Source organism: Heptranchias perlo, chromosome 33 (assembly GCF_035084215.1).
Source record: "Heptranchias perlo isolate sHepPer1 chromosome 33, sHepPer1.hap1, whole genome shotgun sequence".
Classification (NCBI taxonomy): domain Eukaryota; kingdom Metazoa; phylum Chordata; class Chondrichthyes; order Hexanchiformes; family Hexanchidae; genus Heptranchias; species Heptranchias perlo.
In genome coordinates, this window is record NC_090357.1 from 8,307,627 (window position 1) to 8,332,833 (window position 25,207).

The following is a 25,207-nucleotide window of genomic DNA, read 5'->3' on the forward strand; positions in this document are numbered from 1 at the left end:
CAGAGGTTCCGCACCTCGAGGCAACCAGGAAACTCCTGAAAGGGCAGAGATCCAGCGCAAGCAGGTCTCTGCCATTTTTGTAGGGATTCCACTGGCCTCCTGTTGGATTTACGGCAGGTGGAACCTCGGAGGAATTTCAGGGCCATAATCACTAATCTCAAATAAAAACAAAAAAATCGTTAAACTCATATGCTTCAGCTTCAACATCCTCCCACTAATTGGTTAAGTAACTTCTGCAAGCCGGTTCCCCACTGATCAAGATTTAAACAAACATAAATATAAAAAAACCCAGAAATAATCAAAAGGATGTAACTGGTTATTTTCTAAAAGGGAGTATAGACAATTACACTAGTTTTATCCTGCTGGGCTGAAACTGTCAATATCACTCTATTGACAGATAAGATAGACAATTTGATACAGGGTGGGTCTTTGTTAATTTTGACCTCAGCACAGCATCTAGCAATCCATCCACCAGTCTTCGAGAACTCTGAAACTCAGATAGTGGACAGAGTTTAATATATAATGTATTATTGCTGGACCTACCTCAGCACCTTGTTCCAGTATGCTTTTATTATCCACCTGTATGAGTGTCTGGTTTATATTGCTACAATGGAGAGTCCTCATTACAGCAAACTTAGTGAGAAAATGCAATCAGTGTCCAATATTGAGAGATGTTCAAACAGTGCACCTTGAGGTGATCGAAGATCATGGGGCACTGGGTTCTAATCTACGACCTTTATGTTTGTGGTACAGATATCAAGTATGTTGTACCAGGACATAATGCTGGAATCAGGCTGCTGCTTCTCTCTGTCTTTAACAAACAAGTCGAATCAGTAGTTTATGCAGTCATTACCAAGCTTTTATCATTAAATCAGTTAATTGTACAGAAGTAATTTTACTACAGTTCCACTAAAAATTGCTTATATTTGTGAACATTTGGAACACTTCTGTGTTATAAATAACCTTTAGTGTTTTCATTCTAGCTTATTTAAACTCCTTAATGCATTATTTTTGCTGTGGTTGAAAGTTTGCATTGATGTTCAAATACCTGTAACCACAGAGAAACTGGGTAAAGCTGGTGATCAAAAATACTGTACTTTCACCTCTAGAACTCAGGTTTGAATGCCAGGCTAGACTAATGAGATTAACATTTCTTGCATGTAAAAGCCTTATATGAGTTTAGGCGACCTCAATTCAGTTTCCAATGGGTTCGAGTCTACATCACAAAATTGTACTTTTCTTAAATAAAACTAATCACATTGGATACAAACCGGCAGCCCATTGCTACCTGTCACATGGTCTTCGGGTCTGATTCCTCTATAGTGGGATGTAAAGGGTTGGAAGCAATAAAATAAGAGGACGAGCGAAAATTATCCTCTCTGCAACAAGTACAAATTAAAACATTATGACAAGAAACCATGTAATCGATGCTAATATGTAACATACCAAATGTCATCCCCACAAACCCCATGCCCATTCTTCAGAGAGATAGGCCTCGATATTAACCACCCCACAACGACGAGCGGGAGGAAGTCGGGGGTGGGGGTTTAAGCCGTAAAGGTCCCTGGCTGCAGCCTCCTGCCGTTGATTTTCCCGCTCGACAGCCGGCCAGCTTGTCAATTTGGCCAACTGCCGGGTGGGAAACAGAAGATGACTATTATAATAAGGTCCTGCCATTAAATTAGAGTCCCCAGCCTTGCTGGGTTCCCCCTATGCTATCGTGCACCCCTGCAACCTCCCCGTAAATATTGGGGCCATAGTTTCTGACTACCATGATTTTTCTTCTCTCCCACACACACAAAATTATGAGGGGCACAGATAGGATGGATACTAAGGAGCTTTTTCCCTTCGTTGAGGGTTCTATAACAAGGGGACATAGATTCAAGGTAAAAGGCGGGAGGTTTAGAGGGGATTTGAGAAAGAACTTTTTCACCCAGAGGGTGGTTGGAGTCTGGAACTCACTGCCTGAAAGGGTTGTGGAGGCAGGAACCCTCACAACATTCAAGAAGCATTTGGATGAGCACTTGAAATGCCATAGCATACAAGGCTACGGACCAAATGCTGGAATATGGGCTTAGAGTAGACAGGGCTGATGGCCGGCGCGGACACGATGGGCCGAAGGGCCTCTATCCATGCTGTATAACTCTATGACTCTATGACACCCAATACGATATTTAAGGCAATATAAGAATGCCAATCTTACAATGTACATTTCCTTTTAGCAAAAAAAGTTTTAATGTTTGAAATGCAATGTTATATCTCTTTTACTGTATAATGAGAATGTTGGATGATAAGTAAATTCAACCTAATTTGACATTTGGAGAACTCCATATCTCCAAATTAGCATAGATGTACCCAAGCCATAGGCCTTTGGGGAACGGGAGGAGATTTGACATTAGAATCTTGTACACCTTGAAAACGAAAAAAACAGCTTTACTCCCCTGTCCGCTTCCACCCTCCTGTAGTTAACATGTATCCTGCATAGCTAATTTCCCCCTTCTCTTGTGCATTGGACTTTGCCTATCTCAAGAAATCATAATAAAAAGAACAGAACTTGATATAATGCACTGCCTGTGAGCAAGCACAATGTGTATTTGTATAAACAGGAGTGCCTTCATGAGCTGACAGGAACACATATGGCCAGATTCATGTGAATTCTGACAATTCAGAGTTTACTTCTATACAATTCATCTACATCCATACTCAAGGTATGGAAGGGAAAATAGATTAGGATTCAAGACAGTGTTCATGAAGATTCTTACATGATCCGTTGGAGATCGCAAACACTCAGCTGTGCAGCATTTGTTTTTAAAAGTAGGGGAGAAGCAGCAGCGTGAAGTGGTAGGACACAGGATTCCGACTGATTCCACTCACACCTCAGCAATGATCTTAGTCACGTCATTAAGGGGAAAAGTGCTGACCAGACAGAAGTCACTTTTCCACAGGGAGGGAGAGGAAAACAAGCACAAAAATCTGGCTGCAGCCTGACACCAGCAGGGTCCAGTGATTAACTGCCAGGGGATACTTTGTAATGCTAAAAGCCCTCAGAACAGGAAGGAGGGTGGAAACATGGAACTGTTTTTTCTGTTGGGAGGAGGCGGGGGAAGTTAAAATGAACATACCATGTATAAAATAAACAGGACTATTTGGTCTATAATGAAAAGTAATAACCATTGACTTAAGGGTATAGTTGTGGTACCAGACTAGCAACTCAAAGGTTGTAAGTTCAATTCCCACCATGGCAAATTGTGCAACTGAATTCAATCAAATCTGGTATTTTGCGGGCTAGCACCAGAAAAACTGATCAACTGATTCACTAATGTCCTTCAGGTAAACGCACCTGTCACCCCTACCTATTCTGGCCTACATGTGACTCTAGTCCATACTGTAACCCTTAATTCCCTCTGAAGTGGCCTAGCAAGCCACTCCATTGTACAAACAATTTGTTAGCAGTCATTCAAGAAGATGGATCACCTCAACTTTCTCAGAGCAACAAAAGGACAACAAATGTAGCCTTGCCAGTGTCACTCATGTCACAAGAACAAATAATTTTAAAAAGGCAGCAGCATTAATGAACAAGTCCCCACCCCCCCCTGCCCCCCGTCCTTGTCATTTTCCAAAATTGCCAAGCTATCTATTCACATTATATATTGGACTTGTACACCATGTACTGCAACTGTCTAATTTCTTGCTTTTGTGCACTTGAAACATCACCTTATTGAATCCCGTAATTGTCAAATATGATATTTTAGTTCATTTTGTTGGCTTTCATTAAGTTACTATTTCCATTTCTCTTACCATTAAGTATTATTGGGTCTGCTATAGTTAATTTAAAATATTTTCTGCTCCTTGTTTCTTCAACACCATAAATAAATAAAAACTAGAAAGACTTGCATTTATATAATGCCTTACCAAATCTCTCAAACATCTCAAAGTGCTTTACACACAAATAATTACACACAAACATTGATGAGTATTTTCTTAATTAGTGCTCGTTTTATCAAAGATATCAATGGTGTTCAAAGAAACACTTTCCTATTTTGCATCAAAATAAAGTAATAAGCATTTCCAGACATGTTATAGAGCAGGTAAGCTGCAATAATAGACTCCATCTGCTAGTGAAGACTACACTGACTTTACTTCTACTGCTCGTTAATGTGCCAAGAACACAGCAAGCCTTTCATATTAGATCTATCCAAAGCTTCAAGTCTTCCACAATAGTTAATCTTTAGGATCAATGTTCAGACTGCTTGATCCAATCCACTCAATTGTGGGAGAGTTTTGAGTAGCACAACAACTCGGTAATGGAAAATAGCTTTTGATAGTCCTTGGGGAACATATTTGGTAAATAGCCAAACCGCAGTAGTCTTTCAATGACAAGAGTGGGCAGTGGAAGTTGGCTATGTGATGGTGAATATGGCTGAATTTGTGCCATTTTATGCTTTTAAAACATTCAAGTTCAATCATGTAAAAAGCATCCATTTTAGTTTGAGTAACATTCCTAAATTGCCATGCCTCTGATTCAAATTCTGTATTCAGCATGGTTCTTGGTTAAGAGTTTCCAGACAGGATTTGCAGGTAAATAGATGATTCTGGGTTTGATATTCGACCATATGTAACAATTAGCTTGGACATGAATGATGACCTGAAATAAAGTTGCTCAATCAGCTAAACAAACTACTTATAATGAGTGGGCTGAAAGGTGTTAAGGATGGAATACATGTCTGTTCATCCTAAGGTTGGAGTTAAGGCACATTGTTGGGACAGAGTACTGCAAATGTTATTCACTTCACAGTCCATGTTATATCTGACCAGTCTAATTTAAGTTGACAGTGAGCTTTAAATATGGAAAGCTCTTTTATGTCCCACTATTGATATCCTTCACTGTAATGAGCTACTTTTTAAATTTAAACATAGCAATATTATACTTTTAACAAAATTCAAACATTGGAAATTCAGAAACATGTTGGGAAAAGTTCCCATTTGTGAATAAAGTGACTATACTTAATTGCTAAATGTTGATTTTTTAAGTACAATGCTTCCAATACAAAAAAGTGTTCATTTGGCTCCATAATTAATATAATAAGACATGCATAGTTCTAGATATTTAGTAGTGCATACACAAGCTTTGATGACTGCCAGTACTCAATCTTCATATTCCACGCACGTATCTACTGGATTCCGAGCTCACAACACCTGCCTTTTATGAGCTTGCTCACTCCTAATAGTTGTTACCCTCTTTCTTATTGTTCTTTCAAATTTATCTTAAGGGGTGAGATAATATTTTCTCATTCTAATCTGGCGATGGTACAATGAGATTGTTTCTGAAGAATGATTTTTGCTGAGAGTTAGGGTGCATTACCATCTTAGAACTCCACAACACTATAAGAAGCCAAGATTCGGAAGGCAGGAAACTAATATATTGGAGACTGTGATAATGTTGAAGTGTTTTGGGACTTTGAGGACATAAGGCACTATATAAATTCATGTCCTTTCTTTCTTGGTCCAAAACTTTCTCGTAGGCACTGATTATAAAATGCAGTAGCAACATATCTCTTAAAATGTCACAGAGCATTAACTGGATACATTTTAATCATCGTTCATTACTTTTACCCAACAACATAGATCAATATAACTGGACATTGCAATTGTTCCAAATTAAAATAATGGTTTCTCATTGCACCAGCAGTAAAGGCAGTCAACTCCTAATGTTGAGATTTAGACCAATATTTTTAAGTATCGAATGTGCATGTCATCCCAACAACACATTTCAGCAGGCTGACTACAGGTTCAATTATTGTATTATGGCAGGACGCAACTGCCCATGAAACATCACCAATCCATCATTGTGCTTCCTGCCTTCCCAGTCGAACAAACCCATTGATGTCGAGAAGAATCAAAAGCCTACCTGCTTTTTGCCTGAGCCCGAGGAAATACGGAGTAGGTAGTATATTGTAAAAGCAAAACTGAGAAGGGAACTTAGGAAAAAGTGCTTACAGTTAGCTAAATAAGTAACATTTGTCAGATCAAATTACATAGGTTTTATTTGTCATGATCCCACTTTCCAACTAAATTACTAGTTGCAAGTGACCCACACAATGTACTAGATCACTGAACTTTTTGTCCAACATAAACAAGAAAAAATACTTTCAACATTTCCGAAACAGAAATAGCAAAGTATATTAATATACATTCAACATATACTGCGTATTGATTACTACAATACAAAGCAACATTAAAAATGTGTTACAGATGAGAGATGGCACTGCATTTCAGTTCTGATTTTTTTTTCTTTAGATTGGCAGTTGACTCTCCCATAAATACAGTGTCATGTAAACAAAGAAAAGATACATACAATAAAAGCTTTCAGTGTTTTCTTGGTACCTTCCCGTTAAACAGCTGAATATCAAGTTTTTGACATTTTTTTTCATCAAATAAATGTAACAAAAAATGTACAAATGACAGAAGTTGGACAGATATGTAGTTTAGAAGCAGATAAATGGGTGATATTTTAATTCATCAGGTCTAAAAATTCTCTGTCCCAAGCTACTTTTTTTTTCCTTTTTTTTGTTTTTTTTTAAAACCATGATTACTAAAATCACAGTTAAACACTGCTTGACTGGCTTAGCTGTAGTCTTGCTTTCCGTCCGTGCAAATTCCTTTCAAAGTTCTGCTTCTTCCACTTTTTGAAGCAGCTAAATCTTTCAACTTAAATTTCTTTTTTCTGATCAGTTTTAGAGTTCAGAAAGAAGCCCAAAACCTGGTCTTTTTGGCAGGTTCTGGGTATTTTAATATATAAAAAAAATGACATGACATAGAAACATAATACGCACTGTGAAATTTCAAAAGGTTAACATTAACAAGTTTCACCTGGCACAAGGAAACAAGTCACAATTACAATGCCATAAAAAGGGAAAAATACTTTAACAAAGGTGCAAGTTACAATTCAAATATAACAAAATCATCTTTTTTGACAATTTTCTTTTAACACACTGTTCATTTAATTGATATCTTAAGGTAACATAACAGGTTCTACATGGATGGGAAATAAAAATCATAAAATCTTACTTGCTTTTTTAAAAATAAAAATGGCCGTACACTTTTTTTTGGTAAATGACGCAGAAATTAACATGAGAAAGAAAGCACAATGACAAAACACAGGAAAAGAAACGTATGAAAACAAAGCATATTGCACCACTGTTAGGCAAAAATCGAAAATGGAGGAGTACCAGAGGGACAGCAAGCAGTCTTATTGCTCACAGAGTAAATTAGGCCTCAGGGCGCATGCTGCTCTGCTCAGTTACTCTCCCTGGATAAAGTGACATCACAGGGCTTGGTGGGTTTTTGTTTCAGCAGGGTAAGGTCAGGGGGAGAGGGCTTGACGCATGAGGATGTCTGGGAGCCATGGCTGTTTGCTTTTTCTCTTCTGTAATTTTGAAAACTTCAGTCTTCTCTTCTCCACATGACTGGTACTGACAGATGTGGCAAGTAGCACAACCACTCAACTGACAGGGGACGAGTCACGATATTGTGCTGGAAAGAAATACAATGAAGTTTTGGCGCGATGCTGCTAGATACTGTTGGCAAAATGGACCTTTCACTTCAAAGCTGAACACAATCATCTGCAGAAGAACAAAAAAAAACCTGGTGATTAGTTTGCTGTGAAGGACAACGGAACAATATTTCAATTTACTAATTACTACTGTAATTTGTGTCATAGCTCCCTTAACGGCTCAGGGGGTAGCTGAATCCTACAGAGCGGTAAGGTCCGAGGTCCGATCTCTAGTCTATGTAAAGTTAGATGGGGCCCTAAATTAAGCAGCACTGGGTTAGTTAGCGGGAAAAATAAAATCAGTCAGGGCTCTTGCTCTTATCATTATCCGGCGACCGTGCTTAAGTGTGGATATGAGGGCAGGATTAGGATCGGGCTTGGCTGTGATGCCACCACGGAAAATAATTTGCCGACACCCTCAAGGCTTAAATGTAAATAATGGCTACGTAGATCAGGTATTGGAGAGTAAGCTGCATGTGTGCCAACAAGGAGCCAATGACTTCAAAAGAGGAGAGGATTGGAAAACATTTGTAATTTTAAGCTCTTAAGTCTATAATATTCTCCCAGAACTCAACAGAAGTTCTATCTATAACCAGACTAAAAAAAAGTATTCATTCTCAGGATGTGGGCATCGCTGGCAAGGCTGGCATTTATTACCCATTACTATTTCTCCTGAGGAGGTGGTGGTGGATCTTCTTCTTTATAGCGGTTTGAATAAACTGAGTGGCTTGCCAGGCTATTTCACAGAGCAGTTAAGAGTCATCCATGGTGTGGGACTGGGGTCACATATAGGCCACAGTGAGTCAGAACGGCAGGTTTCCTTCCCTAAAGGACATCAGTTAACCAATCGGGTAAGTAACACTTCAGTTTATAAAACACAGAACCATCTGGCGTAATGATTAGAATTTATAAAAAGAAAAAAAACTGCAAATGCTGGAAATTTGAAATAAAGACAGGAAATACACAGCAAGTTAGTCAGCATCTGACACGAGAAAAGATGGATTAGTGTTTCGGGCAAAGACCCTTTGTCGGAGCTAACCAATCTTAGCTATATAAATGCAAGCTGTTGTTTTCAGAAGCTGATAGACCTGTTGTGTATTTCCAGCATTTTCTGTTTTTTTTAAAATCATGATTAGAATTTAAATAGATGAGTGAATTTTCGGCTTCTAATGCTTGGGTTAAAACCATGATTATTAAAATCAATGAAAACACAACATAGCTGGAGTGTCTCCTGTTACGGTCTTGCCGGGATCACGTACCATCCCTCCCTTCGCCGCTGTGGGGTGATGCAGGCATTTCTTTTGGTGGTGGGAATGTGATGTGTGGGAATCAGGAAATTCAAAATCTGGTCCAATTAGGAAAAGTGAATTTATTTATCTAAAAGTAAATGAGTAACCAAACTGCAGTCTTTCCCTGAAATGTTATTTTAAAATAATCTTACAGTACAGTATTGAAAAATAGACAAAACAGCTATCAATAAATTATCTCAAATCCAATGTTTTTTTTCCAATTTTGCAATCTTATTCAATTTTTGTTTTATTAAACCTAGAGGTCATACTGAGGTTTTAATAGTCAGGCCACACTTGGACTTTTGTGTTCAGGTTTGGCTGCCATGCTATAAAAAGGACATACATCTAATGGTGTGGAGAAAAGCAATAAACTCATTTCCAAGAGGATGAGCTTTGAGGAGCGACTACAGTCTAGAAAGATTAAGAGGGACTTAATCAAGATATGTAAATTATTAAATAGATAACGTGAATCCAGATTATCAATATGAGTCGGGCTAATAGGGCAACAATTTTAAATTATGGAAAAGCAAAACTGATCTTAGAAAAAAATATTTACTCAAACTGTGATAAACATTTGGAATAATCAACCGGATAAGGCCATGGAGACGAAGATATTTATGGTGTTCAAAATAGGCTGGGTTAGTTGGGGAATTAGAGGGCCAAGCTTCAGGAAGCTAAATGGGTTTTCTCATCCTTGACTTTTAACATTTTTTTTCTTAAATCAGCTGTAGTCACTACTAATGAATGGAAATAACATGAAGGGACCCAAAGAGAGGGTAAATATAATTCATAAATAGGGAAAAAAAAAAACATTTTAAAAAGTATGATATTAAATATTCATTTGTTCAGATAAATTCTGAAACCTACAATTACATTAAAAACAGACAGAAGTCTAAGAATTTTTCAAAATCTTTGAATAACGCAAACTCTATTAATTTTTCCTACATTACAACAGTGACTACACTTCAAAAGTAATTCATTGGCTGTAAAGCGCTTTGGGACGTCCTGAGGTCATGAAAGGCACGATATAAAATGCATGTCTTTCTTTCTTAATTATTTTGCAATTTGCATAAACCACTGCAGGAAAGACTTCGCTGAACACAATCAATAGCCATAATGCAGCTTGCATCTCTGAAACTGGTCAATTACCTCCATCAAACCACGGCATGAAAAGTTCCATATATTTTATATAACTATTATATATTTGTTAAAATGTTTTAACACCACTATTTAATATAGTATTTAAACCTAAATTATTTACTAAAATTCAAAAAAAATGTCAACAGATAGATTTGAATATCTGAGTTCAATCTAGGCAAACTCATTTCTTAATTATGTCTAATTTCCACTGATTTGTAATATGTGACTTCTTATTGCATTTTCCCAAGCATGTTCCTAACTGGTAATTTTTAATATATACATATGCACATAAACACACAATGTAATGTCTGTAATTTCAACTCCTAATTTTGCACCTCTTCTTTACACATAGTGTGTGTGTATTTTTCCTCTCAATTTTCGTTCTATCCTGAAGGCACTGACTCAAGTTGGCAAACTGTTCCAGTAGCTCTCTGCTACTTCACACAAGTGATCTTTCTTCATATGTGAGTCTAAACAGTGAGTGTTAGCAGGCTATTTGACTGTGGAAGGCATTAAAGCTAAGCTTAACCTGTCACCAACTGACAAAACATGTATACAAACTTTCCAGTAAGGGTCACAGGATAACAATCAGGAGTTGATTTTGCTTCACATTCCTAGCCCAAGGTCAACTGCAGCGCCCCTTTTGCTAAACCACCCCAGTTGCTCCTAACTCAGCAGAGATGTGGGGTTAAACCTGGGACCTTCCTGGTAGTGTCAAATTGGACAGTTAACTTACCCACTGAGCCTCAGGGAAGCACTGATCTCTTTTTATATAACTGCAGATCTTATTGGAAAACATCTAGAATAAAAACTTTAGCTTTCTTTCTACAAAATACTGCACAGAATTTAATTTCTAGCCAGGCAAACATAACCATAAGGGTTGATATTTTGCTCTACTATATGATGACTCTATCTTATGTTATTGTGGTGACTGAAGTGTTCCTATTTGTAACCTATATTTGAATTTAGGCAAAATGCCTCCTGAACTCATACTTTAGTTTTGTAGGAACAACTTTATTGTACAAGTAACAGTGTTTTCTACACATATTTTTGTTGATAAAAATGTCACTGTAATGGATGAGAAACATCAACAAAAGTATGTCTTTATGCAACAAAACTACTGAAATTATAGACGAGCCAAACACACAAATTACCCTCAGAACAGCAGTGTTATATCTCACTTCTGTAGCCACTACACTCCAGCTTGCTCCATTCCAAAGGCCAAATCAGGGTGTTTGTAGGGGAGTAGTTTGTTGTCAAATGGTGGTTTCAGTTCTTTCAGGATGTCAGTGATGCATTTGGTGGAGTAGCAGGAACTGTTTGAATGCGGCAAACCCTCTCCTGGGTTTGGATCACTCTGTGAACTTCCATCGCACTCTGAAAAATTCAAAGGGAAATCAACAAGAAGGTTATTTAAAACAATGTTTAAACTCAAACCTTTATGCTGTAGGTTTTTACATGGATCAGTCTCATCTACAGTGAGGGCCACTGGCCATCTTCGCAGAAACATGGTGTTTTGGGAATCACATTTCGCAATTCCAGATGTTCATAATTAGATCTACTAGTTTATGCGCGATTGAATAAGTTAAATCCTGTTTTTATAACATGGAATTCCAGGATTATATTCAGTGTTTTAGGGATCAAATTCCACAGATCCACCCATGTTCCAGTGAAAACCACAAGCCAGTAGTAGCCTTACCAAATGTCTATTCTGAAGCTTCATCAAAAAATACATTTTCATTCTTATTTAAAAAGGACTGCTTCTTTCCGTTTCAATTGAAGTTTTTTTTGATGGGGTTAGGCTACCCCGATTTTGTTCCTTTTCTGCAATTCAACAGATCCTACACCTTTTGTGAGGCAGACGATAAGCAGGCAACTTGCTACCAACTCTAACCAATAACAGTAATAGTTCCTACAAGGCATGAAAGAGTGGGACAGTCACACCTATTCTAATTATACCTCCCTTACTGTGGAGGGACATCTCCCTAGAGCACTCAAGGTCAAATCTACATCCTGGCCCTCATGGGCATTGTTCTCTCATCTTGGGTTTGATTTTAAAAGTAAAAAACAGGTGGGTTAGGGGCGGAAGGGCATTGAAAATTGCCACCATTTCAGACCCGCCCCCTACCCACCATTTCCGGTTTTCACCGGGGCTGGCGGTCAACCCGCTACCAGGAGGCGGGTCAGGCCTTAAAACCTTTCAAGCAGGGCTTCAGTCCTCCATTTTTAACGAATTCCCGATTTCAACCCTGGGGGGCTAGGATACCGCAGGCCTTCTGTTTTACGCCTCATGAAAGGAGGTGAGAAGGCCCGAGACTGCAGGTAGGTGCCTAGAAAGGCACAGCTTGTGGGCTCGGAGGAGCAGGAGTGCTTCCCCCAGGCCCAACAAACCTACCTGCACCGACCCCCCCCCTCCCCCACCCTGATAGCGGACTCCCGACCCCGATCCTCCCCCTCCGACCCTGATCCCCCGACCCTTCCCCTCAACAATCGTGGACCCCTACGATGACCCCCGATCCTACCCCCAACCATGACTGACCCCCGATTCCATCCCCCATGACTCGCGACCCCCGTGCCCAACTATGCCCCTTGCCCACCTGTGCCCCCCCCTCCATGTGAACAAAGACTTACCTGCAGACGTCCTCTCCCTGGCTGGTCTCCCATCCGACTGAGACCAGCCTGTCAATCAGCCGGTCAGTCGGACGGGAAACAGAGAAAACAAAATGTCCTTACGTCAAAATCGTAAGGATGTCCGGGAAACCCTTACTAATAGGTTTCCCAACCTCAAATTGACTCCCCCGCCCCCTTCCCGGCTCTGTTTCAAAATTGAGCCCCTTGTCTCAATATCAGCTGTATAAAATTCTGTAGAAGTTGTTCATATCTAGCCATCTCTAGTAATCTGCATGTATGTTACTAATGTCATTCTTTCAGCTTTCATTAGACAATCTCAAAATCACATTTAATTCTTGGCCTGCCTTGGATGCATATTGCTTACTAGCTTTAAAAATAACCCACAAAACAAGAAAGAGTTGTGTTATTTTTAATCACTATGTGAAAAAAAACGGGTGTTTGGTTCATTGCTACTTTTCTATTTTACTATTGGCCGTATATCTCACATCATTTTAGATTAGTTTTATTGTTGCCATTCTGTACTAACAGTTTAATGGAAGCAATATATAATACTGCTTCTATTAAACTGTTAGTACAGAAAGGTAACAATTCCAGTACAGGTCTCATAATATTGCTAGTTACATGATAAATGTAACCTGAACTGTAAAGTGAAACATTACCAGCCATGTAAAAAACACTGGAACACAGTTTATTTCACAAGTCAGTTAATCAAGGTATTATTTTCTTATTTAGTTTTAATAAAATGTATTACAAGCAATGACAGTCTAATACTCCCCACTGTGTCATATAGCTTGAGCAATCTCTTTCTCTCTCTCTTTCTCTCTAGACGTGATTGTCATCATGAAAACATCCTTTGTGGGAATGAAATATTAGACTCATGAAAGTCTCACACTACTACCTTGACAAGTCAGTTATGGGACTAGTTTGATTCTAATTTCAGGACATTATACGTTTAAAAAACAGCAATTTTTAAATAAAACATCTAATTGATTTTACCTAGATTACTCTGTTCAACCAAATCATAATCACACAGCTAATAAACTAAACAGCAGTCAGTAAGTGGAGACTGAATCGACAAAAAACCCTTTATGTAGCCCATAGAGATGAATGACAATAATCATATAGAATCATAGAATAATACAGCACAGGAGGCCTTTCGGCCCATCGTGCCTGTGCCGGCTATTTGAAAGAGCTGTCCAATTAGTCCCACTCCCCTGCTCTCTCCCCATTGCCCTGTAAATTTTTCCACTTCAAGTATTTATCCAATTCCCTTTTGAAAGTTATTATTGAATCTGCTTCCACCTCCCTTTCAGGCAGGGCATTCCAGATTATAACAACTCGCTACGTAAATTTTTTTATCCCTCATGTCGCATCTGGTTCTTTTGCCAGCTTCCTTAAATCTGTGACCTCTGGTTACCGACCCTTCTGCCACTGGAAACTCCACAATGGAGTTTGTAACACACAAGGCCATTCTCTAGAAATCATTCCTGACTAGTGAATACAGTTTGTGTACCATGTCGTATGTAACTAACCTCATCACTACAAAAATATTAGCCTTCTGCAAAATTAGCATGCAGAGTATCGTACCTTCCCCGTTCCATTTAGCTCAATGACAACTCAAGTAATTATTAAAGCACATATATCATCTTGAAGCAAAAAAAAGTTTGAGTTGTTGCAGCCTATATGTAGAGGTGGGTTATCTGCATATCAATATGATAAGTGTTCAATTTGTTTTTAAGATATTACTGTTAAGGACACGCAAGAAATTCTCACCTTCATTCTTTCTGGTCTGTAGCTGTTGGCTCCCTGTGAGTGATGACTGGCTAAGGACAACATCTGACATACGGGCAGAGCTAAGCACCTTTCCAGCTAATAAACTCATCCCTGAAGGTTCTGCCCGATCCTTTAAAAGAAAACAAAAGCAAACTTAAATCTGACAATAAAAGTAGACTGGGGCTGTAAAATTAAGGAATAAGCATCACCATCAGTACTTTATCCCTTCAAAAAAACTATGAAGATCTTCCTCTTTTGTATTTTTTTTTTAAATAGAGAATGTTGGTGAAAACACAGGGAGAACTGGCTTGAAACCATTAGAGTCAACTTCTTTGCCGCAGATGCGAGCTTAGCAATTTCTCCAGCTCAGTTTCCTGAACATCCTCACTGATCATTTAAACAAAGAAGCACAAAATAAACACAAAAGAATGTTCATCTTCATTTTTCGCACATTTAATTTTTTTTTCCAAAGGGAAGCTTGATGCTGCAACTGATGTCTTAGTTAGCTATTTAAATTGCTGCAACTTCTTAAAGTGCTTCTCATACACAGAGAGACATCTCAGAGCAATTTCATAAGACAGAGGAAAAAACAGGAAGACTAGAAGGGTCAGGGGTGAAGACACAGTTGAAGAGAAGGGTTTTAAAGGAGGCTTTTGTCTATGTTTGAAACAGCCCTATTTATAAATCAAAGCATGTCTTCAATTCTTTTAACCCCATTTTTGCTGATACCCCAGTCACAAATGTACACCTAAGTCAATTGCAATTACTGTTGAGTTTTGCTGGGCCAAGGTTGTAAAGGATAACTGAAAATCTCATTGTTTCTGTTTAATACTCATTAAATATTCTGCCTTTTTTGTTTAATAATCTTTAATTTTAAAAGCACAGTAAATGGAACAAATTTAATCTTGAAACAAAATATGATACGCTATATTGTTCAGACTTTTTGTATTACACTGTAAAGCAGAGGTAATAATCAGACATTTAACAGTTAATGATGCAAGAGAGTAAAAATGGTTTCTACATACATAAGCATCGTCACTTGTCTGAATGGTGTGATGCCGTTGGAGGGTTCTAGTTGGCTGTCTCGTTGTGTAACCAACTCCATTGTGATCATTTACCTCCATTGGCTGCATAGGAGCTCTTCCATCCATTCGATCTCCTGTCATGGATTCTGAAATAAAAAGCCTTTTTTGTAATTCCAGTGCTTTTTTGTTGGTTAGCACAGAACTGAGCCGTAAGTATTTCAGTTACTTATCTGTTTTTAATCACTTAGGGTCCATTCAATGCGGCATTCCTCATTCTTTGAATACAGATCATGATTTACATATAATGAATAAGATGCTTTCTAAATAGGGGAAATGATAGGGACTTTTTCCTTTAAGGCATTACATGGAAGCTCTTGAGCCATGCTGTATGTAAAGCCTCAGATTTCAGTTCTTTGATGGAGGAGGGTGTAAGAGACTGGGATGATATAACATAAATACAAAGGAAAATGGCAGAAGCCAAAGCATTTCAAGTTGCAGAGAGAAAAGGAAAAAGGAGTAAGAGGCAAAGAGATTTGTAGGTGCAGGATGAGCTACATTCAACGAATAAGAAAAACCATAACAAAATGTAGATAATACATTATTTCTCAGTAGCATGAGCTTTTGCCTTGCTTGATTTTGTGAACTAGTGAGAGTGACACAATGAAATCACTGTACCATTGATTTGTGATATGTTACTTGGTAAAGATTTAGCTGAGTATTTGTTACCAAACAAAACAAGTAACTATCTAGAACTGTGAATCTCTTTGGTTCTACTTGTATGGAAAACCATGGTTCATAAATCACTAACAAAATGATGCCTTCTATCTGAAGAGGAAGCAGTAAGAGATGGCTGAAACTTTGGCTCCAGTGTAGTCCACCTGGATTCGAGTGCTGTTGCAGAATACCCAATCAAGATGTACAATATATGCCCCATGCCTGAAGCAAAAGCTGTTCTTGGTGTCCTTTCCCAATATATTATGCACAACGTGCGCCAATTAGGTCGTCCCAATCTTTCCCAATGTCTTTTGGGGGCAGTTGAGCCTTTGGGGGAGGGAAGGGGAGCGGAAGGAAAGAGAGAGCCATATTGGTTTGTTTTCTTAAAAAAGAAAAAGCATTTTGAATGTTAAGTGAAGTGATTCTTCGGATTTCACTATACTATGGTAGATCCAGGGGCCAATTTTCCTGACCTTTGCTCCGTGGGACTGCCCATCCCACGGGCGCAAAGGTCAGATAAAAAGAGGGCAGAGACCCATTGCATTGGCCAAGGACAGGAAATGCGAGCCTACCTGATCATGGACAGGCACACTTCAAGCGCACTGCTCCTGTCCAGCATCTGAAGGGGTGGGTCGGGGGAGCACAGCCTGGGAAATCAGCCCCATATTTTCCTAATATAGTATAAGTGCTGACACATCATATGTCATGACATAGCCAGCTGTATAGGTTTCTATTCATGACATCATGGGACTATTCAGGGTCTCAACTCCCTTTTTCTCTACCACTGGTGCATTTAGATACATAATAATTTCCAATAGCTGATCAGCATATTCCTTTCTGTTGTTCCCAATAGCTGATCAGTGTGCACTTCGTCCCAGTGGAACGTTAATTAATCACCAATTTGAATTATGCCAGAAGCAGAGGGGTGTCCCCACCATTATGGGAATTAATCGAGGTTTTATGGTAAGAGTCAGACAGCAATGATAGACATAAGCATATGATAAATGTGATAGAGCAATCACTTCTCACATCTTATCGAGTCAAGTGCAATTAACAGTAGTTAGGAACTGTTTAAATGCCAGGCCTCACTTTTTCCAGGTCCAAGCTGGAACTGAAGTCTAAGACAGCACTGACAGCAAATTACTGTCCACGGAATAGCAAAACTAAATGAGAAACTAAATTCAGATTGCACAGGGAACAAAGCTCTGCTACTGGAAGCTAACAAAAGAAAGTCTGTCTTTCTAAAGCTATAATGTCCTTCCCAAGGACAAAAGTGATCTCACCACAGCGCTGTGTGATACCAGTAATAGGCATTTCTGGTATGTAATCTCCCAGATCCAACGGCATTGACCGCATTAACAGCCATCTCTCAGTGATTTTGAATAAAGAAAAAGTAATTCTATTGTTTTCCTTTTTGCTACAAAGCAACTTTTGTGCCATTAAGACAATATACATATTTTTCAATACTGTCTTTGTCAAATATTAGCAATATTTAGAAATGCACAGATTTCACATTAACACTGATGGCTAAGATAATCATAAACTCAGATTCCCACTGGTCTTTCAAACCATCTGAGTGCAGTTTGAAATGAAACGAAGGGGGTTGGGTTGTAGAGTTGGAGATGATTAGAGAGATAGAAATTCCAAAAGATGACGAGTTTTTTAAAATACAAACTTGTCATCACACTAAATTAACTATGATCTATCTGCTCTCCTATTTTTTTCAACCTTGATGGCGTACCACACTCCTTGAACTGAACATTTATCCCCCCATTTAACCAAACTGCTAACTCAATTAGCCAGGAAACTGGTTTTACCCAAAACACTGCTGTCCATTCTACCGTTAATGTAAAATTCAGACCAAAAGTCACGCCTAAAGGGTGCAGCTTATATAATGATCGCAACAAAATTTTGCCTCTTGATTTTTAAATTGATGTGTTTAAATTGTTAATGGGACACAGATCAGATAATTTCTAATTTTCTGTACTGTAGAGTTTTGGTTCCTAGCACACTGATTACACAGAGTTTATACAAACTAAAGGACAACGGCAACCTGCAGTGATTACAAGTCAGTAATCAGATTATGAGGTTCAGTGGGCAGTCACAACAGCAAAACTCAGCTGGTTTATCACTGTCGACTGAATCCCAATACCAGACTGTAATTTTCTCATTATCCCTTATACCTTCTTATTTCTAACATATACTCATTTAATTCTATTTAAATAGCTATTGTGCCCTATTTAAATAACCATCAGTCATTGGTGCAAATACCAAATTTCAGTCCTGGTTTATGGTGAGCTTTGCACATGAATATTAGAAACTTTGTAGTTGTCACTGTGAGGTTACTGAGTCTCCAGCTAATTACTGGAAACCTCAATGCTTGGTATATGTACATCATATAAAATTTATAAAGCAACAAATGTAAATCTACTTTATTATTATGGTAGCTTGATACAATTGTGTGCCATGATTTAGAATTAGCAGTCCTAACCTACAAACTCACTGGGGGGAATTTTAATCCCCACTCGACGGAAACCGGCAGGGTGGCAATTAAAATGGAACAGAAGGCTTACCCGTTGGCCTGCTGCCCCGGTCTGGTCGACTGCAATTCTAAACTGCCAGTGCCAAAGACACCCACTTGTAGCCAGCGGGGTCCTTGTTTAAATATACAGATTGGGTCCCAATGACATCACTGAGGCCTGACTGCAATCTTAAACCAACACCTACGTGGAAAGGCCCCTGTGGCTTCCCCGCCAGGCCAGTCCCAAAAAGGTAAGCTTTAAAAATTTTTGGGGGGGGGTTTCCTTCTGGGCTAGGAGGAGCAGGGGTGCTCACCTGGGCCCCACAAAGAAACTTTGGGCATCGCCTACCCCAGCCTTTCCTCCCTCTTCCTCGACTGCATCCCCTTAGGACTCCCTTGACTCCATACCTGAATGCCGGGGATTGTTCCATGGGTCCATGATGGTGGCCTCCTATCACCCGAAATCCCCCTCCAGCCCACAGGTCAGATAGTGATTCCCACCAGAGGACGGGAGTCTGACCTCTGATATGGGAATGAGGCCTCCGAGCTAAAATCTCTGCGCCCTCACGTGGCACAGGCATGCCAACTTGCCATGTGCCCGGACCCCCCAAGCACCAATCCCACGCGCCAGTAAATCACCCCCATTATTTAAAGATGGTGAGTAAATGTCCTCATCACTGAAAGTTGAGTTCATTACTGTATTGATTTTTATAATGAACAGAAGAACATGTTGCTTAGGTAAAATTATGTCAGGATTCATGCTGTAACTAATGGAACATATAGGTATCATCCAAAAAGCCCTACTTTTTAAACGTTTGAGTGAGTGACTGAGTGTGATTTTAGGCAATAAGCATTTATTCCCCACCAGACTGTACTGCATCATTTAACTTGTGACAGCAGGAAAGTTTTCCTTATGTAAAAATGAAGTGTTAAGGATGTGCCTGATATCCTCTTTCAAGTCTGGAACGTATTCATCCCAACTAGTGATAAATCTAAGTGTATGTTGAATAATTAGCATTCCATACATATTGACAAGCCAATAATTGGGAGTAAATCCATTCTGGAGTCCATTTATGAGCAAGTCTGGCAATGGAAGCCCCAAATGAAAATTCTGCTAGCTCACCACGAATTTTACGAATGGTGCAAAGGGATGTACAATCCGACAAGCCGAGCCTTTGGTTTTCTCCAAATGTCTAAGCATCAGGATTTTAAAAGTTGGAAGTCTACTAGGGAAAAAAATTACAGGGCTATGGGGAAACAGCAGGAGAGCGGGATTAATTGGATAGCTCTTTCAAAGAGCCAGCACAGGCACGATGGGCGAAATGGCCTCCTTCTGTGCAGTACCATACTATGATACTACCTAGAGTGAGACTATTTAATATACAAATGTCTTCTCTTACCTCTGCTTGGCACTTTGCTTCTGGCAAAGCCAGGGACTGGCTGATGACTGTAAGGCTGTGTCACACCCATCTCCTGCACATGATTCATATTTGCTAGTGGTGTCTCTGCATCCCCACGTCTAATAGCATTAAGCAGTGCTGGATTCTCTTGGCAGCCTTTGGTGGATGTGTCAGTGCAGTCTGTATTGTCCTGATACCCCTCCCTGTTCCCCTCGCTCGCACAGTCCTCTTCCATACTCTCCGAATGCATCAACGGGGGGTGGTGTACAAAACTGTGCCCTTGGGATGAGGAAGGGGGTTGTGGAATATGCTCTTGGCCTCTGACCTGTAGTAGACGATGGTGCTGATGATAAGTTTCTGTACTTTGATAAGGCAAATTTAACGTTTGGTGCTCTGATAAAGTCTGTTGCTGCCCACATAGGTTGGCAGTCATGTTCCCAGCATCCCCCACCCCTTGGTTCATGTGCCTCAGCAAGTCATATTCTTGCTGCTGCTGCTGCTGTTGTTGCTGCCGCTGGTGTCGTTTCAAGAAATGTGCCATCTCGGCAGGAGGTAAGCGCAGGTCCTGTTGTCCTGTCAAAGAATGCCTGGGTGACAGTAGTCCCTGGATCATATGGCCATACTGCTGTGAAACTTGTTGGTGTCTTGTGTAGTCAGGTGGTGTTGGAGAAAGCAATGCCTGATGTAGTGACGAAGTTGTGAAATCCTGTTGCTGCTGTTCGTGCTGCAGGAGGGCTTTACCAGCCATGTTCTGGTTATAGTTTGAAAGCTGTGCAATTTTCATGGCTTGGGAAAATGCTGCTGCTGCTGGATTGAAGTTGTTAGTTAAGACTCGAATCTGCTCCTGGAAAAGGTGAGGGTGCACGTGGGTCTGATCGTAGCTCAAAGGAGTGAATCGACTGATAGGTCGACTGAAAACAAATAGAAATCAGTGTAAGAAAGTTAAGAGCATTAAGAATCAACTGGAGAGTAACGTATAGGCCAGACCAGGTAGGAATGAGAGCTTCCCTTCAGGACATTAGTGAACCAGTTGGGTTTTTGTTACAATCTGGCAGCTTTCATGGCCCACAAATTACCATATTTATGAATTCAATTCCAGAACTTGCCAGGTGGTATTTGAACTCATGACCTCTGGGTTGTTAGTCCATGACCATAATCACTGAATTTCCATACACATCTGAGACTTGACTATGCTCAAAGTCAGATGGAATGAAATAACATCTGTATTCCCCTCAGAGTTATGATCACACATATTGTTGTCAAACTTACAACTCTGAAGTTGGCATTAGTTGTTCTTTCACATATTTAGATTGTTACTTTATGCTTAGTTAACCCTTTCAAGACTCAGAAATGTAATAACACATTTAGTGATCATGATAGGATATCTCGAACAACGCTTGAACTTCTAAGTTATTCTTTTCTCACCGTTATTTTTGGTTCCAACTGTGCAAAGCTCGATTCACCAGGCAAATGGGTGGCAAAGTAACTTGCCTCCAGACCCCTGCAATGTTGCTTATGACCCAGCTGCTAGGAGGTGAATGAGCTTTTTAATTTTCTCTCATTTTTTAATTTTTAATTTTTAACTTTTTAATTTTCTCTCATTTACTGGGGAAGCATCTAGTTTCCCTTTGCTGTCTCGCCCTAACAAAGATTGGGCACTAGACCTGAGGAATGCCAAGAGTTAAAACTCACCCTGACTATTTCACAGATATTGGAACACAAGCTTTCTGAACCACCATGCCATCATTTATAAAGCATGAAGAAATCCACGAGCATCCTAAAGCACATGGTACTAATTTGACGTCAAAGGATTGCACCTTCCGCACAAAAGGAGTTAAAAAAACTAAAACATTGGAAGTCATCCATTAATCAAATTAACCGCTCAATAAATGTTATTTGATCTATACACCATTTTATCATGGGAATTCTGTAAATGGAAATATAATTTTTAAAACAGCATTTACAAGAATCAGATTTCACATATTGTGTGGTGATTTCCATTTGAAGGCCAGTATTAACCATGCCAGTTAATAAAAAGAACATATCATTTTCCAGAATATGATTATTCTCAAGGCATTAACAATAACAGGGTAATAAAAAAAAGGCTCAACTTGTCATATTAAAACCGTTGTACAAAGCTGTTTCCATCCGTTATAATGAACACATTTCAGGCAGCAGAATCAGTGCCTGCTCTCATCTGGAGAAGATTATTCCATTCTTTACTAATCTTCGATCCTACAGAGTATCAAAACTTAAAAATCAGATTCAAATATAATCTTACCTGTTTGCCTCTGCACTGTCAGCACTCAGTTGTTTTGCAAGGGCCCTGTGCTGTCCAAGCCCAAGAGATGGCATGTGCAACCCTCTCTGTTGTAGGGGAATCTGATTCCCTGGACTGATGATTCCATGGGCATGTGTGGTGTGCAATGTCTGTCCAGCAGCTTGTAGCAAGTTGTTGCTGAGCATATCTGGTGGCTCCTGGACTTGGATTGTAACCTGCTGCGTTTGTGATTGCTGTGACAAGCCAGGCTGTAAATTCATTCGAGGCAGATTAAGGTTTGGGGGAGGGGGGCTATTACTGGGCTGTTGGAACAGAGCATTGTGGGATGGTATGCCTTGAAACTGAGATGGAGAGGCAGCACAACCTGAGGAATTAAAAAAAATAAAAACAAACATTTCATACAGCGAACTATTCCACTGCACAAGTGATACTCTAGTGGCAATATCCAGTAGTTTAAATAGTTCCAGGCAGTCCACTCATCAGCCTAGGAAGCTTTTAAAGTTAAGCTTGAATGAGCTTAATGTTAACAGAGAGTGTAGCTAATTCATAACAATGAAATTTAACCAGCGTGAGCAAAGCTCTGTGCATATGGACTTGCACAGCAACCCTGATCTGCCAGTTGCACATCGTACTCTATAATAGAATGACACTCTCTATATTATGGCACCCTAATGTTTTACTCCACAATCTGATATCAAAGAGTTACACATGAACTATCAATATAACTATAGTCTAAAATTAAATTAAACTGAGCATTTTTGCATGCACAGTATCTGAAAACTTATTTTGTACCTAAATAAAGGATTCCGGAACTCTGTATTTCCTTGCTAGAAAGAAACTGGCTTTTGGCAGTGACAATAATGCTACCCACAATTTGATAGCGAGCATTAAGATGCAAGAAGATAATCTCATATTTGAGAGTGCACTATATTTTTCAGTTAATCCCAATTACTTTGGAATGGGTGAGTGTCACACAATCAAGTATAAAAACACTCAACTAAAAGTAACTTAGATGGGCAACTGTGACATATGTGTACTAATCGGCAAAAAGATTTTATGTTTGGTCAGCCAGATGTCTGACGTGTGAAAACCCACCACCATGTTTAAGCTTCCAAGCCAAGCTACTGAAAAATCCACATGTGCAGAATTTCTGTTTGCTCAACACAAAGTGCACACTCTTCCCACAGAGCCACGCCCCACTTATATAAGTCCAAACAGCTTTGGTGCAGGTGGGCACAGCCAGTGTACTATTAAGATTCTTAATGCTTGTACAGGTAGGGCTACCCTACATATTAGGGCATTGGCTTGCAGGGTTACATGAAGCCAAGCGGGAAGAAGCTAGGTCCCCAATGACGGATCTACCCCTCCATTAGTGAACCAGATTGGCTGGTCAATCATCAACACTGCCCTGCAGTACCAGCCCGGTTCAGGTACAGGATTACTGAGTGTGCTTGGTTCCAAACTTCCTTTAACAGGCATATCATCTTGGAGCCACCTCAACTCCAAAGCAACTCTACTTACCTAGTAGGAAAAAGCTAATCTATCAATCGAAATAAAAATGTAGCTGCAATAGATGTTTAGACTGGTCAACCTAGGACTCGAAAATTAACATGGAATATACTTACTGCTGGATTGCATGATGGCCGTGGTACCAGGTGGAGGACTGTTATTAGACTTGCTGAAGAGGTGGTTATTGGGATGATTGGGAGGAGGGCTCGACTGTTCATGCTGAATTCGTAACCTATAAAAGGTGATATTTTTTAATGTCATAATTCAGAGGCAGTTACAGGTAGATATTGTGTTTCAATTAACTGACCATTGTCATATAATCTGCAAAAGTAGCATTTTATCCAAAATGTTTAAATACCTTATGATCCTACCTAACAATAACTTTCCATAAGTGCGGCAAGCTCATGCAATATATATGGCTTGTAGCCATAAGCTAAATTCCATGCTTAATACACTGGTTTTATTCCAAATTAAATACAATGTAAGCATTAAACACGATGGAATGTTTTGGCCATAAAATTGTGTAGCACACTTTCTATAAGGTTATTTCATCAACATAGCATTTCACTGAAGTCTCCAAGAAAATGCTGAAATTTAATCCAAATATTTTCTTGTGCAAAAAAGATTCAAGCAGAACACAAAACCCAAACTGCCTTGTCTCTGTGTTGTTACTAAGCTTGTTAATATATGCTCACATTTATATAACAGTTTATTATACCAATATGTTTCAAAGCACTTCACACAATGAATTCTTTTTGAAATATCATAACTGTCGCTATGTAAACAAAGTCAGCAGTCATTCCCTGCCAGCAACATCCCAGAACAGGAATGATTTGTTCATGTATTTATCGAGGAAGGAATGTTGTCCAGGATACTGGGAGAACTCACTGCTCTTCTTTGAATAGTGCTACGGGATCCTTAATGTCCACTTGAACTATGAGAACAGACTAAAAGGACCAAGGCTTAACATTTCATCTGCCAGCTACAACAGGGCAGCGTCTCTTACGTACCTGCCTAGATTATGAGTTCAAATGCACAATGAAAGGACCACAGGTGACAGCCAAACTGGCACAAAATATTATGTATTAACATAAAATACAATGTAAAACAACAAAATATAACCTTTAAAATAGCACATTATTATATAGTTGGTCAACCCAGACTAAGTTATACTTGGATTCCTCACCTTTGCAGCTGGTGAGTGATTAACGCTGGTTGGTTTTCCACGTGCTGCACCAATGAAGCTGTTGACAATGGAGGTGAAGGCTGAGCTGGTCGAATACATTCCTGTAGGTCCAGAGGGATGGATGCTCATATTTGGCAAAAATACATTACTATCGCACAGTACACATGACAACTGGGTTAGACAGGA

General features: G+C 39.4%; 1 protein-coding gene across 4 annotated transcripts in view; it reads right to left on the bottom strand.

Annotated features, from left to right (window-relative positions):
• Positions 1-6,017: 6,017 nt before the first annotated feature.
• The window catches only part of sik3 (SIK family kinase 3), a 267,857-nt gene continuing 248,667 nt past the window's right edge, over positions 6,018-25,207 (bottom strand). For 3 of the 4 annotated variants that reach the window (XM_067970950.1, XM_067970949.1, XM_067970947.1), the window contains 8 exons: positions 25,022-25,122; positions 23,952-24,067; positions 22,327-22,690; positions 20,046-20,956; positions 15,411-15,556; positions 14,386-14,515; positions 11,136-11,358; positions 6,018-7,622 (listed from right to left, as the gene is read on the bottom strand). In XM_067970950.1, the coding sequence (XP_067827051.1) occupies positions 11,174-11,358; positions 14,386-14,515; positions 15,411-15,556; positions 20,046-20,956; positions 22,327-22,690; positions 23,952-24,067; positions 25,022-25,122 (1,953 nt within the window). In that variant the 3' untranslated portion in view covers positions 6,018-7,622; positions 11,136-11,173. The remainder of the gene's footprint in view (positions 7,623-11,135; positions 11,359-14,385; positions 14,516-15,410; positions 15,557-20,045; positions 20,957-22,326; positions 22,691-23,951; positions 24,068-25,021; positions 25,123-25,207) is intronic. The other variant, XM_067970948.1, reaches the window with a different exon arrangement.